Here is a 13,655-nt window from a genome sequence, read left to right as displayed (position 1 = left end):
AATCGTGCTCTGGCGGCGCAGCGGCAGCAGGAGGCCCCATTAGCTAAAGTGGTGCTTCAGGTTAAGAACGGACCTCCAGAATGAATTAAGTACTTAACCTGAGCTACCACTGTAGTAATAATTCTGAGGCCTGGGAGCTTTTCAAAGTGCAACTCCTTTTTGTCTCCTTCCCTCTGCAGGAGGAGATGGCGGTGGAGTCGACATCCCAGAAACGTCGCTCTGCCCGGTTCAGCAGCCTGATGAGCGAAGACGAGCTGATTGAGGATTATTTCAAGGAGGAATCCCCCACCAAGTGAGGACTCCATTGGTTTGCGTGTGTGTGTGTGTGTGTGCGAGTGTGCATGCACTGAATATTTGGGGTGTCCTGGAATATCTGGCCTCGCCCTCTTGTCTCCAGGGATGCCTTCGAAAGCTAGGAAGACTATTTACAGAGATATTGTAAAATTAATAAATGTTAGAATGATGTTGGATTGAAATTAAGTGGTTTCTGGCTGCAATGGTATAAAAGAATATGAAAAAATGGTTTTTTTAAAAGTAAAAATTTAATGTTATAATAACTTAAGATTAAAGACCAGGGTAGAATAAAGAGGGAAAGAAACTGCTGAGCTAATAAATTGAATTGGAATACAAAAAAGGGAGGTATGAGGAGGTCCGGGAAACAAGTAAATGAAAAATAATGTGATGAAAAGATTGATTGTTTTTAACTACTTTTATTTTGTATTTTGTATTTTTTCTTTTTCTATTTTGTAATGTAAAAACCCTAATAAAAACTTTATATAAAAAAAAAGGAAGGAACTTCCACGTGAGAGACAAGCTCTGCAAGGTCCAGAAAAAGAGCAACCGAAATGATCGAGGGGATCGTAGCATTGGAAGGGACCCTCAGGGGTCATCTAGTCCAACCCCCTGCATTGCAGCGGGGATGGAGCAACCTGCCCTCTCGGGTTGCAGAATTTGGGGCTCTTCCGTTTAGAGAAAATGCCAACGAGAGGCAACCTGATAGGCACCTGGCAGTTAGAAAGCACAGGGAGAAAAGCTCCCCGCTCCTTTCTCATAACAGTAGAAGTGCTGGACATCTCACGAATTTGAAGGCTGGGAGATTCAAGACAGGCGACGGGAAGCACTTCCCACGCAGCGCATAGTTAACCCGGTAGGGTGTTGTCAAGTCAACCGGCCTCAACCAGACATTGAGCGTTTAGCATCCCTGGTCCCACGGGATGCTCTTCCGGCAGAGATGCAACAGGCATACTTGCTTCCGACTTCCAGGCAGCCCTGCAAGATTTGTGCAGGCCTACGCAGTTGTTCAAAAACGTCCTGGAATAGCCATCCGTTCAAATCATTCAACTGGCAATGCCTATCAACTTTTTTGGGGGGGCCCCACTCCCCTCAAATATTTTATTGGGGGGCAAAGGGGCCTCAGCCCCTAGGAGTTGGTTCCCATGCTCCCAGCCCTGGAGATGCTCTTCAGTTTCCCAGGAGGGTGTTAAAAGGGAAAGGTAAAGGGACCCCTGACTGTTAGGTCCTGTCACGGACGACTCTGGGGTTGCGGCGCTCATCTCGCTTTACTGGCCGAGGGAGCCGGCGTACAGCTTCCGGGTCATGTGGCCAGCATGACTGAGCCGCTTCTGGCGAACCAGAGCAGCGCACAGAAACACCGTTTACCTTCCCGCCGGAGCGGTACCTATTTATCTACTTGCACTTTGACGGGCTTTCGAACTGCTAGATTGGCAGGAGCTGGGATTCGAATTGCCAACCTTCTGATTGGCAAGCCCTAGGCTCTGTGGTTTAGACCACAGTGCCACCCGCGTCCCTGGGTGTTGTTGTTGTTGTTTAGTCGTTTAGTCGTGTCCGACTCTTTGTGACCCCTGGACCAGAGCACGCCAGGCACTCCTGTCTTCCACTGCCTCCCGCAGTTTGGTCAGACTCATGTTTGTAGCTGGGTGTTACTTGCAGCCAACTCTCTGCCAGGGGTCCTCTGTGGATTTTGCTGATGACTCATCTCAGGCCTTCCTTGTAGTTAGTGGCCCTGTTTTCCCGGAAGAGGGTCCTCAGCAGGGCTCGCAGGAAGGGTGACAAACTATTTTTGACCCAGTGGGAATCTAAGGGGGGGGGGGGGGGGGAGGAAGAGGCTGCTATTTCCCAAACATGGTTTTGCAATGCAAATGGGGAGGAAGCAGAGTGTATTTCAAAGTGTGTGTGTGTGGGGGGGGGGGCGGCTTTCCTCTCTTGCATCACCACGCTGGGATGAGAGCAAAAAGCAATTCGGGATTTGGAAAATGGGGTTTTATTTTAGCAATCTAATGGCATTGGCAGGCGCATAGTGAATGGGCATCCAAAAGCAAAGTTCCACCTCTTTATCGTGGTTCTTTCCCGCATTATCCTCTTAAGGATGCGTCGGATGTTCGGGTTCCAACTAACATCTGCAACCCGGAACACTCACTTTCGGGTTTGCTGTGTTCGGGAGCCAAAACGTTTGAGTTGTAAGGTGTTTGGGAGTTGTGATAAGAACGTAAATGTATAAACCGCATTTCTGAAAGCCCCACAGAAAAAAAAATTCCTGAACGAATTGACCTCAATTATTTCTCTGCAAGGTCAAAATGGGAAACCTCTCCATTCTCTTTTTCCTTCACAAATCCTGTCTTAAGGGCACATTTAAGATATGAATAGGGTGTGAGCCTGTGACCTCAGGAACCAAGTATTTGTCATGACAAAAGACTGGCCAGGCTCCCCAGGCAATCCAATCAAGTGACCATTAAACAGGTAACCTGCCAGACGAGATAAACAAGTCACTCAGATTTCTGCTGTAGACCACCTTTTCTGTGATGTAGGTAGGATGTATCTGGCCCAATTGCCTTCTAAATCTGGTCCGCAGACGGTCCGGGAATCATCGTGTTTTTACACGAGTAAAATGTGTCCTTTTATTTAAAATGCATCTCTAGATTATTTGTGGGGCATAGGAATTCTTTTACCCCCCCCCCCCAATATAGTCTTGCCCCCCCCGGATGTTCTGAGGGACGGTGGACTGGGTCATGGCTGAAAAAGGTTGCTGACCCCTGGACTAGGACCTAGGAGGCCTGGGTTCGAATCCCCCCCCCTGCAAGGCCTGATGTGTCGCCCCTCTTTTGTCTCCACAGCAGCAACCACTGGAATGACTGCGAGCTGAATTCGTACTCGGGCAGCGCTCTGTCCTTGGGTGCCTTGAGCCTCCACGGCGACGGGATGAACAGGACGGACTCGTCCTCTCAGCTCTCGCCTGTCATCAAGGCGGGCTGGCTGGATAAGAACCCGCCTCAGGGGTGAGCAAAGCAAAATTGTGCCTCCCCTGCAAAAGCCGATGGGCGTTGTAGTACCAAAACACCCAGCAGGTTGGCAGTGGCTGCCCTTGTGATAACGTGCGCCTGGTTTGATTAAGACCCTGATCTGCTTCAAGCCCCTGTGTCACGGAACCAAGAAATTACACAAAACAAAAGAATTGCCGTGAAAATCCCTGAAACGAGAAGTAATCGACTATAGAATTGGATTAAATAACAAAAATCAAAAAAATTTAAGGAAAAGTTAACGTAGAATTCAACAAAGACTTAACGAGATGCCAGCTACAAAACTCGTTTCACTGAACTAATCAGTTTCCTCAGAAGGAAATAAAGAAATTACAAACCTTAAATGATTTTTAAGTGCCCAGAGTGGCTGGGGAAACTCAGCCAGATGGGCGGGGTATAAATAAATTATTATTATTATTATTATTATTATTATTATTAGAGCAGAACTGAAATGCTTCCTTGAGTTTACAAAAAAGGTATGAAAACCTCAATGACAAGTTTTAAACATAGCCCTATTTAAGAGAACATTCTGAACCTTAAATGATTTTAAATGATTTCCAGCAAACTCAAGAGCAGGGCTGAAACACTTCCCTGAGTTTACAAAAAAGGTATGAAAACCTCAATGACAAGTTTTAAACATAGCCCTATTTAAGAGAACCAAGCAGTAGTAATAAGAAATTGAGATTTTAAGTTTCAGACAAACTCGAAAACAGGGCAGAAACTCAAAAGCAGGGCTGAATCGCTCCTGACTGCTGATGTTAAAGACTCCAGGCACGGGTTCAAGAGATTTTTGCCCCGCTGTTCCTCGCCCTCCCGGGGGGGAAATGCTGTTTACCGCTGAATCACAACCAACAACCAAAACCCCCCAAAACAACAAAAAACCCCGAAGCGTTTGCTCCTTTTCGGCAGGAAAGCGGCTGGGCAAAAGAAAAACTGATCGGATCCGCTTGGGGGCAAATCTGCTTATTCCGTTAATTTGACAGGCAGCATTGCGGCTTGGCACGCCGCCCCCCCCCCCCCAAGCGCGATCCCCATGATCTTCAGAGGAAGGGCGGTATATAAATTTAATAATTATTATTAATAATAATGGTCGCCCTTTCCGGTGCACTGGGTATACCAGACCGTTTTCAAAACTGCTTTTGTGTTCCTGAGCGCTCTAAGATGCTTTCTGAAGTTTCTCAATAGGGGCTGTAGTTCCATAGTCTATCCCCCCCACCCCCAGGCTCTATAGAGTTGAGTCGGCAGCTCTTTCCCCAATATTGTGCTGCTGTTTTTCCAGCTGCAGACACGGAAAAGATTAGAGGGCCTTAAAATGCATATGGCCATCTATAAACAGATTTAAGAATGCCAGCCTTTAACCCTGGAGGGTTAAAGAAAGAGAAAAACGGGGGGGGGGGGAGTATAAAGATAGAGGTAATCTACATTAGACACAACAACTTCGAAAGAGTAAAAATTTCAAGGTCTTAGAACAAAGGAAGGAAGTCAATACGTGTATATGTATGTAATGATTAGATTAGAAGGATGGTATGGTTTTATTTGTAGATGTGTGTTTTTCTCTTTTGGTGTTCCTTTTTCTCTTGTGTTTTTTTTCTTGTTTGTACTGTTTTATTTTGGATTCAGTGTTTGTAATTTTTGTTGTAATTTTGCATTGAACAAAAAAAAAATAAAAATAAAAGAATGCCAGCCTCGAATCAGGTTGCATCGCCTGTCCCGTGATAGAAGAATCTTCTTTCAAGACAATTTTATTTTATTTTATTTCGTAAAAATTATATATGCCGCTTGACTGCAAATAACCACGAAGCGGTTTACGAAAAGAGATTCTTCTCCAAAATGATCTTACAGTTTCCATGTTGTTGTAAGCTGCTTTGGGTTGTCGTGGGCAGGACATTTAATAAATGATAATAAAATAGTGGGGTGGGAATCCTGCCAGTCATTGACCGCCTGATTTTACCTCCTTAAGGACCACCCTGCTGACCCACAGAGCACCCCAGCTAACAGTCTTTTCCGGCTCCAGGTCCTATATCTACCAGAAGCGATGGGTGAAATTGGACAGCGACAACCTCCGCTACTTTGACAATGAGAAGGTGAGCGGGGGGGAAGACAGGTCCACGCAGAGCGCAGTTAGACTGTGGAACTCCCTGCCACAGGAGACAGGGATGGCTGCCCACTTTGAATGAGGGTTGGACAAATTCATGGAGGGGGGAAAACAATACAAATAACCCCTTTGACCCCCTCCCCCACTTTTGTGGATCCTTAGGTTATAATTCCCCCCCACACCGCATCTCCTTTATAATTCCAATTTTTAATAAATCCTTAAGTATCCCTTAGTTTAAAAATTCAACTGCAAGTTTTAAATCAATGCTGCTAATGAATAATTAGTTTCCAATAATTTTTGCAATAAATTATAAACTTGCCCCATTCTTTATTAAAAAATGGATTCTTCTTGGTTTCTAATTCTTTCCATTTCTACTTAGTCCATTAATTTCATCTGCCGTTCTTCCTTGGTCGGTATTCCTGCTTTCCATAAGGCTCTCCTTATGGAAGGCAACGGGGCTGGATGGGTGCGGGGGAATATCCTATCCCTTTCCACATTCTGCACCAATTTTAGTGCCCTAACTCAGCCCCCTGCCCACCTGCAGGATATATTTAAATCAGTACCAGCGATCGCCTCCCCCAAAGAGTGCTGGGAAGTGTAGTTCATTACAGGGGCTTAGAGTCGCTAAGGGAGGGTTGCCATATTCCAAAAAGTGAAAAGCTGGACAGAAGAGAAAATAATTGTTTTGAGCTATTTTTAAGGCTTCCCCCAAAATACTAAGAATTAAATATTGAGTGCCTCGCTGGGTCCCCTTATTTCCCATTGTGCCAGTCTCCTGCCCCTGAAGAACTGCTGAGAAACTGGTGGCTGGGTTTTGCTTTTTCCTCTGCCCTCCTCATCCCTCTTTCCTTGCATGTGTGTGCGTGTCTGTTGCATTTGTATCGATTGCGAGCCTGCAGGTAGTGTACAAAAGCCACGCTCCGGATGAATCATCACGATAATACGTTCTGTTGACCAACCTCTCTTTCAAATGTTGCAGGATGTTTACTCCAAACGCCTCATCCCCATATGCTGTATTACTCGTGTGGCCAGTATCGGGGACCAGAAATTTGAGGTGATCACCAACAACCGGACCTTTGCTTTCCGGGCTGAGAGTGACGGTGGGTGAGATTCCTCTCCCTTCCTCCCTCTCTCACAATGCTATTAAATTTCCTGTTTTACAATTTAAAATGCTCATTTAAACATCCTCAAAATATCAACGACTCCCCTTCTTCTCTTTCCATAGTTCATTTTACATATCATAAATCCCTGCATATTTTACAAAAAACTATACCATTCAGTATTCTATTATTGCACACATCCAAACTTATCTACGCTGTTGAATTCATCTTAATACTGGCAACGTTTTCAGCTGTACACAGTTATTTCCCATATATTCAATAAACGTTTTCCAATCTCCTTTAAACATATGTTCTTCTTGTTCTCTTATTCTAATGTTAAGTCTGCAAGCTGTGCATATTCCGTCAGCTTAAGTTGCCATTCTTCTTTGGTTGGGACCTTGCTCGCTTTCCATTTTTGGGCTAACGAAACATGGGCCGCCTTAGTGGAATACATAAATAACTTGGGAATTTCAGTCTGAATTATTCCCAGCAAAAAGGACTGTGGTTTTTTTCTTTTTTTGAAAAGTACATTTAAACATTTTTTTTCCAATTCATTATGGTTATTTCGATAATCCAAAAGAGAGAACTTCTTCATATAGTTAAACTGTGGAACTCCTTGCCACAGGAGCCAGTGATGGCCACCTAGATTCTTTGATTTCTCCTCCCTTGCTGGGAGAATGTTATACACGGACCCCCCCCCCCCAGAACGAAGTAGTGCCGTCTGAGAACGGTTCTGTTTCGTTTCCCTAAATACCAACGCTGTCTCCTGCGCTGCAGCGGATCGCAATGAGTGGATCAGGGCCCTTCAGAAGGTAGTGGACGAGAAGAAGTCGAGGTGTCTGGACAGAGCGTCCGTCTTCCAGGTGCCCGGCGGCAGTTTTGACTCGGTGGACAAGAGCGGCCTCTTGGAACTGCGGGGATTTAAAAACAAGCTGTACGTTGTGGTGGCCGGGGAGAAGGTTTTCCTCTACAAGAACGCAGAGGTGAGTATGCGCCGCAAGTGTGCTTCTCATAGCCGCCTGGGTGAACTGCGGAACTCCCTGCCACAGGAGGCCACCAATTTGAATGGCTTCGAAAGAGGATTCGACAAATTCATAGAAGAGGAGAGGGCTATCGAGGGCTCCTAGCTAGGATTAAAAACTTCCCTAAACAGGGTTGCCTTCAGACGTCTTCTGAAAGTCAAATAGTTGGATGAGATAAGTTATTACGGTCAAAGACCAGCTCACATAACACAATAAAAACAGCGATCATAAAGATAAACTATACAACCGGAGCGGATTGCAGCAATAGCTCATGGGTTAAAATTGAGATATATACATATACCCATCCAACTTTTGGGCTGCCATAAAAATTGACCCTGAGGCTCCCCAAAGGGTGACTTCAGCATTTCCCTAGTAAGCTATTTTATTCTAGAGGATGATCTGTGCCTACAAATCTGGGTGCAGAATCTGGCTACCAGCCAGGTCCTCTTGTGATCTTTTCCTAAGAGGAGAGAATTCTGAAAGATCGGCGAGCCTCTTCAGCAAAGGGTCAGTGGTGTCTCTACGAATCTCAACATAAAAAGGACATCTAAAAATATATATGTTCGGGGCTTCCTATTTCCCCTAATGGGCAGGCGCAAAGTCTCTGTGCATACGGGACTCTTCTATAGGAAGTCAGATAGTTGTTTATTCCTTTGACATCTTATGGGAGGGCTTTCCACAGGGCGGGTGCCACCACCAAGAAGGCCCTCTGCCTGGTTCCCTGTAGCTTCTCTTCTCGCAGGGAGGGAACCGCCAGAAGGCCCTCAGAGCTGCATCTCAGTGTCCGGGCTGAATGATGGGGGTAGAGACGCTCCTTCCATTGTGAAACCATTTTCCAATCCAGTACGGATTGCGATTGAGGCCTCGCTTTCAATTCTTGTGCCCTCGGCTTAGGAATTCCGCCTGGGCATCGGGATCACCTACATCGAAATGAACGTGGGCAACGTCAAGGATGTGGACAGGAGGGGCTTTGACTTGACGACACCCTACCGGATCTTCAGGTAATGATGGCTGCTGATGCAGAAAGGCCTCATCCTGCCCCTGTGTGTTTTGGGGAAGGGCTGAGCTCAACCGCAGCAGACTCCCTTGCTTTGCCGCAGAAGAACCTTGGTTCCATCTCTGCCATCTTGCGGTCATTGAAACTTCTGGGTCCCAGTTGCTGGAAATCACAGGAAGGGAGAGTCCTCCGGGGCCCGGATCCTGCTTGGCATTTCCCATTAAGGTTGGCCACAGTGAGAACAGGATGCCGGACTAGATGGGCAGGCTATTCTTGCATAGTTCTGGTTACAGGTAGGTAGCCGTGTTGTTCTGCCGTAGTTGAAACAAAATAAAAAAAATCCTTCCAGTAGCATCTTAGAGACCAACTAAGTTCGCTATTGGTATGAGCTTTTGTGTGCATGCACACTTCTTCAGATACTAAAATATTCGCCCAATGAAGTTAAACGACAGCTCAACAGAGCCAGACTGATACCCAGAGAGAATCTGCTGTAAGACAGATCCAAAAAAGAAAATAACAGAACACCACTAGTAATCACATACAGCTCCCAAGTTAAAACAGTACAGCGCATCATCAGAGATCTACAACCTCTCCTAGACAATGACAGTTCTCTTTCTCAAGCTCTGGGAGGAAGACCTTTCATTGCCTACAGACAGCCACCCAATCTTAAACAACTCCTCACCCACAATAATACAGCAACCAGACTTAACATGGACATTGGTACCAAAGCCTGCAATAAACCCAGATGCCAACTTTGCTACCACATACACCCAGACAGGGATGCGGGTGGCGCTGTGGGTTAAACCACAGAGCCTAGGACTTGCCGATCAGAAGGTCGGCGGTTTGAATCCCCGCGACAGGGTGAGCTCCCGTTGCTCGGTCCCTGCTCCTGCCAACCTAGCAGCTCGAAAGCATGTCAAAGTGCAAGTAGATAAATAGGTACCGCTCTGGCGGGAAGGTAAACGGCGTTTCCGTGCGCTGCTCTGGTTCGCCAGAAGTGGCTTAGTCATGCTGGCCACATGACCCAGAAGCTGTATGCCGGCTCCCTCGGCCAATAAAGCGAGATGAGCGCCGCAACCCCAGAGCCAGCCACGACTGGACCTAATGGTCATGGGTCCCTTTACCTTTACCTTTACACCCGGACAACACCATTACTGGCCCCAACAACATCAAACATGCCATCTCAGGCCTATTTAATTGCTCATCTTCTAACATTCTGTATGCCATCAAAAGCCAGCAGTGTCCTTCAGCTCTCTATATTGGACAAACAGGCCAAACCCTACGCCAAAGGGTAAATGGACATAAATCTGATATCAGGAATCACAAGACAGAGAAACCATAGGAGAACACTTCAGTCTCCCAGGGCATTCTATACAAGATCTCAAAGTAGCTGTCTTATTACAAAATAATTTCAGAAATAGACTGGAAAGAGAAGTTGCTGAATTGCAACTTATTACCAAACTTAAAACCACGGAGAGACCTGGTCTGAATAGAGACATTGGATTTTTATCTCATTATACATGATAAAGCTATTTTTAGCCATCTCACCCCTTGCTTTTTCTTGTAAGACCAACTGCAGTCGTTAACAGTTGTCAACAGGTTTACCACCCCTATCAGCCAATCACCCATGCCCACCACCCTTCTGAGAAAACCCCCTCCCCACCCTCTCACGATATATAAGGGTCTGGTGACTTCTGTTTCAGTGTATCTGAAGAAGTGTGCATGCACATGAAATCTCATACCAAGAACAAACTTAGTTGGTCTCTAAGGTGCTGCTGGAAGGAATTTTTTTGTTTTATTCTTGCATAGTTACGTTTTGTCCTTGCAGAACTCCTCTGCAGGAAGGGAACATGAGACCCAAACCAGAATTTGCTGGCTCTGACCCAGCTGCTGCCGGTTCTGGCCACTGCTCCTGTTTAGCCTCCATCAGTTCCTCTTCCAGATTCCTCCCCTCAGTCCTAGATATCGCACAGGATTGGTCCTCAATTCCTAACCCGCTGCTCTTCTCGCCTTTCCCAGCTTCATTGCAGAATCCGACCAGGAGAAGGAGGAATGGGTGGAGGCCATGCAGCAGTCCATCGCCGAAGCACTTTCCAACTTTGAGGTGGCCGAGAGGATTTGGAAGGTGGAGGAAAACTGCTTCTGCGCTGACTGCGGCTCCCCAAAACCTGACTGGGGCTCCATCAACCTCTGTGTGGTCATCTGCAAGAGATGCGCAGGTAAGGAACGATTTGTTTCTCTCTCTCTCTCTCCCCCCCTTCATTTTATTAATCTAGGTTTTCAAAGAGAACCATAAAACAAATAGAAAACAGACCAAGCAACTTTTTGCAAGATTCATCAGATGAAAATGGGTCCCGCAGTGCTTCTCGTTGATCTGGACAGATAGAAGGAAGCCTTTCTTCCTGGTTAAACTGTGGAACTCCCTGCCACAGGAGGCAGTGGGGATCGCCAACTAGGATGGCTTTAAAAGAGGATTAGCCAAATTCATGGAGGAGGAGAGGGCTATCTGTGGCTGCTAGCCAGGATGGCTATTCTTTGCCTCTGCAGTCAGAGGCAGCAATCCTCCTGAATCCAAATAATTCCAGCAGTAGAAAGTATATCAAGTATGAAAAGGTAACAGATGAGCAGAAGCAGGTATGGTCTGATGAAACCTGCAGCAGAGCAGGTTTTGATAAAGGACATCATGGAAGGGGGGAAGGGAAGCTTGAATACTGTCATTATGTGTTGTTGGAAAATTATAAACAAAACTATTTTTTTAAAAGCAATGCTTCTCAAATCCCAGTTCCTGGAAAGCACAGTCAGGAGAGAGTTGCTCTTGTGCTCGGATCCTGTTTCCCGGTTTCCCGCAGGCATTGGGTGATCTAGACTTGCAAGTCCAGAATGCTGCAAGCTTTCCATACTGGGGTGTCGCTCAGCTTTCAAAAAGTATAATTATAACTGAAGCTCATTTTAAAGTGTATCTCTTCTGGCCCTTTTTCAGCCTCTCTTTCCCTTAAGCGACGTTGCTCCTTGCAAGTGTACGGAGCGAGAAACTGAGGCGTGAAGCTGCTGTCGAGGTCAGCGAGTGGGGAAGATCTCCCCGCCTGTCTCGCGGCACCTTTTCAAAAATTGTTCCTCTCCTTCCCGACACAGGAGAACACCGTGGTCTGGGACCCAACGTCACCAAAGTCCGGAGCCTCAAGATGGATAAGAAAGTCTGGACGGAGGAGCTGATCGAGGTAGGGAATTAAGGGGCTGAAAAGGAGCGAGGGAACTTGCGACCACGTGTCCCAGGGAAGCTCTAATATCATCTTTATTTATTTATGGCATTAGAGGTTATATTTTCTGAGAATCCTCCGGAAAAGCAATCTCTCAAAGGACCTGTTGATGGCATTTTGCCATTGTACTGTGGAGAGGGTATTAACTTGTGGTCTGTGTGTGTGGTTTGGGAGCTGCACGGCCAGGGAAAAAACAATGCTGTCCAGGGTTGTAAAGACTGCGGAGAGAATAATTGGGTGCACTCTTCCCACCTTGGGTCAAATCTATGCTTCCAGATGCCATAAGGAAGCTGCAGAGATAGCGCAGGATAGTGCACACCCCGGAAATGATCTCTTTCAGCTTCTGCCTTCTGGAAGAAGGTCCAGGGTTATAAAGACTAGGACTAGCTGCCTGAGAAACAGTTTCTACCCAAATGCGATTTTGGTTTTAAACGCTGTGTAAGGTAGTCTCTATGGGATGTGGGTGGCACTGTGGGTTAAACCACAGAGCCTAGGGCTTGCCGATCTGAAGGTTCAGTTGTTTGAATCCCCGTGATGGGGTGAGCTCCCATTGCTCGGTCCCTGCTCCTGCTCACCTAGCAGTTTGAAAGCACGTCAAAGTGCAAGCAGATAAATAGGTACAGTTCCGGCAGGAAGGTAAATGGCATTTCCGTGCGCTGCTCTGGTTCACCAGAAGTGGCTTAGTCATGCTGGCCACATGACCCGGAAGCTGTACGCCGGCTCCCTTGGGCAATAAAGCGAGATGACTGTCGCAACCCTAGAGTCGGTCACGACTGGACCTAATGGTCAGGGTCCCTTTACCTTTAAGGTAGTCTCTATGGGAGTATATTGTATTTAATTATGGGAGTATCAGAGTTTTCAGGGGGCTAAACAGGTTGGGATAGCTGGGATAGCAGGCTGCTTGGTTTTTGAATGTCGTATGTAGATTTTTTTTCAGTTTTGTTGTTCTGTATGGGACAGTGACAATAAAGATTATCGTATCATACCACCTCCCCCCCCCCAAGGAGTTCCAGGTGGCATCTTTTCCCAACAACCCTGCGAGGTTGGTTCAGCTGAGAGTGAGTGGCTGGCCAAAACCCACCCCGTGAGCTTTCGTGGCTGAGTGGGGATTCGAACTCCAGTCTCCAAGGTCCTAGTCTGATGCTTTAACTGTTATGTGATGCTGGCATTCTTCTGCATTGCTGAAAGGGTGATAATTTTGGGAACAACTTGCAGGAAAGTGAGAAGATGCCGTGGGCAGCAAGAGCCTTAAGGGTTGGACCTAGGGCAGGATGATCAGTCTTCCTCCGTGAGGATTTCTACACTTCCTTCCTGACATGCGCCTCATCAGAAGCTGCTTCTGAAAGGTGGTGGTTAGGAGGCAGAGGCATAGAGGGCTTTTTGGCTGGGTTCGCTCCTGTTTGGAAGAAGAAAGCGAAACTCTTCTTCACTCTCTGCAGGCTCATTTGCTAGAAAAAGGGCCTAAAGGAGATCCCAGAGTATTGATGCAAGGAATTAATTGCTGGAGAGGAAAAAGCAAGGAATTCAGAAGGGGGTTGGATTGGATAGCCCTTGGGGTCCCTTCCAACTCCACAATCCTATGATTCTATGACTATTTTGTTGTGAAAAAGTGTCAGGATGGTGCTGTTGGAATTCTGCCCGGGTCAGAGGAATGTGCCACAGCGTAGGCACCGGCAGATATTCCTTGTCGACCTCCCCGCGTCTCCACTCTGCTGATAAGCAGGCGAGGTCTCGGCGATTCTTCTCAGATATGTGAGAGGAACACACCGTTCTTCCTCTCTCCCCTTTGGTGTCCCCCAGGGAGGGGAAAGAAGCAGACAGAAAACTATTTACATCTTTTATTTTCTGTCTCTCATATCAGTACAGAGAA

At 46.6% G+C, this 13,655-nt stretch overlaps 1 protein-coding gene across 12 annotated transcripts in view; it reads left to right on the top strand.

Annotated features, from left to right (window-relative positions):
- The window catches only part of ARAP1 (ArfGAP with RhoGAP domain, ankyrin repeat and PH domain 1), a 143,644-nt gene that overhangs the window by 77,957 nt on the left and 52,032 nt on the right, over positions 1-13,655 (top strand). For 8 of the 12 annotated variants that reach the window (XR_013392489.1, XM_028725785.2, XM_077926829.1 and 5 more), the window contains 8 exons: positions 180-292; positions 3,132-3,293; positions 5,275-5,398; positions 6,389-6,509; positions 7,287-7,492; positions 8,426-8,532; positions 10,548-10,747; positions 11,661-11,746. Coding sequence is in view for 11 of the 12 variants with exons in the window: in XM_028725785.2 (XP_028581618.2) it covers positions 180-292; positions 3,132-3,293; positions 5,275-5,398; positions 6,389-6,509; positions 7,287-7,492; positions 8,426-8,532; positions 10,548-10,747; positions 11,661-11,746 (1,119 nt within the window). In the remaining variant the exon portion in view is untranslated. The remainder of the gene's footprint in view (positions 1-179; positions 293-3,131; positions 3,294-5,274; positions 5,399-6,388; positions 6,510-7,286; positions 7,493-8,425; positions 8,533-10,547; positions 10,748-11,660; positions 11,747-13,655) is intronic. The other 4 variants (XM_077926832.1, XM_077926833.1, XM_077926830.1 and 1 more) reach the window with 3 other exon arrangements.

This window comes from Podarcis muralis, chromosome 4 (assembly GCF_964188315.1).
Source record: "Podarcis muralis chromosome 4, rPodMur119.hap1.1, whole genome shotgun sequence".
NCBI classification, from domain to species: domain Eukaryota; kingdom Metazoa; phylum Chordata; class Lepidosauria; order Squamata; family Lacertidae; genus Podarcis; species Podarcis muralis.
Note: the sequence above shows the minus strand (reverse complement) of the source record. Positions and strands in the feature narration are given on the sequence as shown.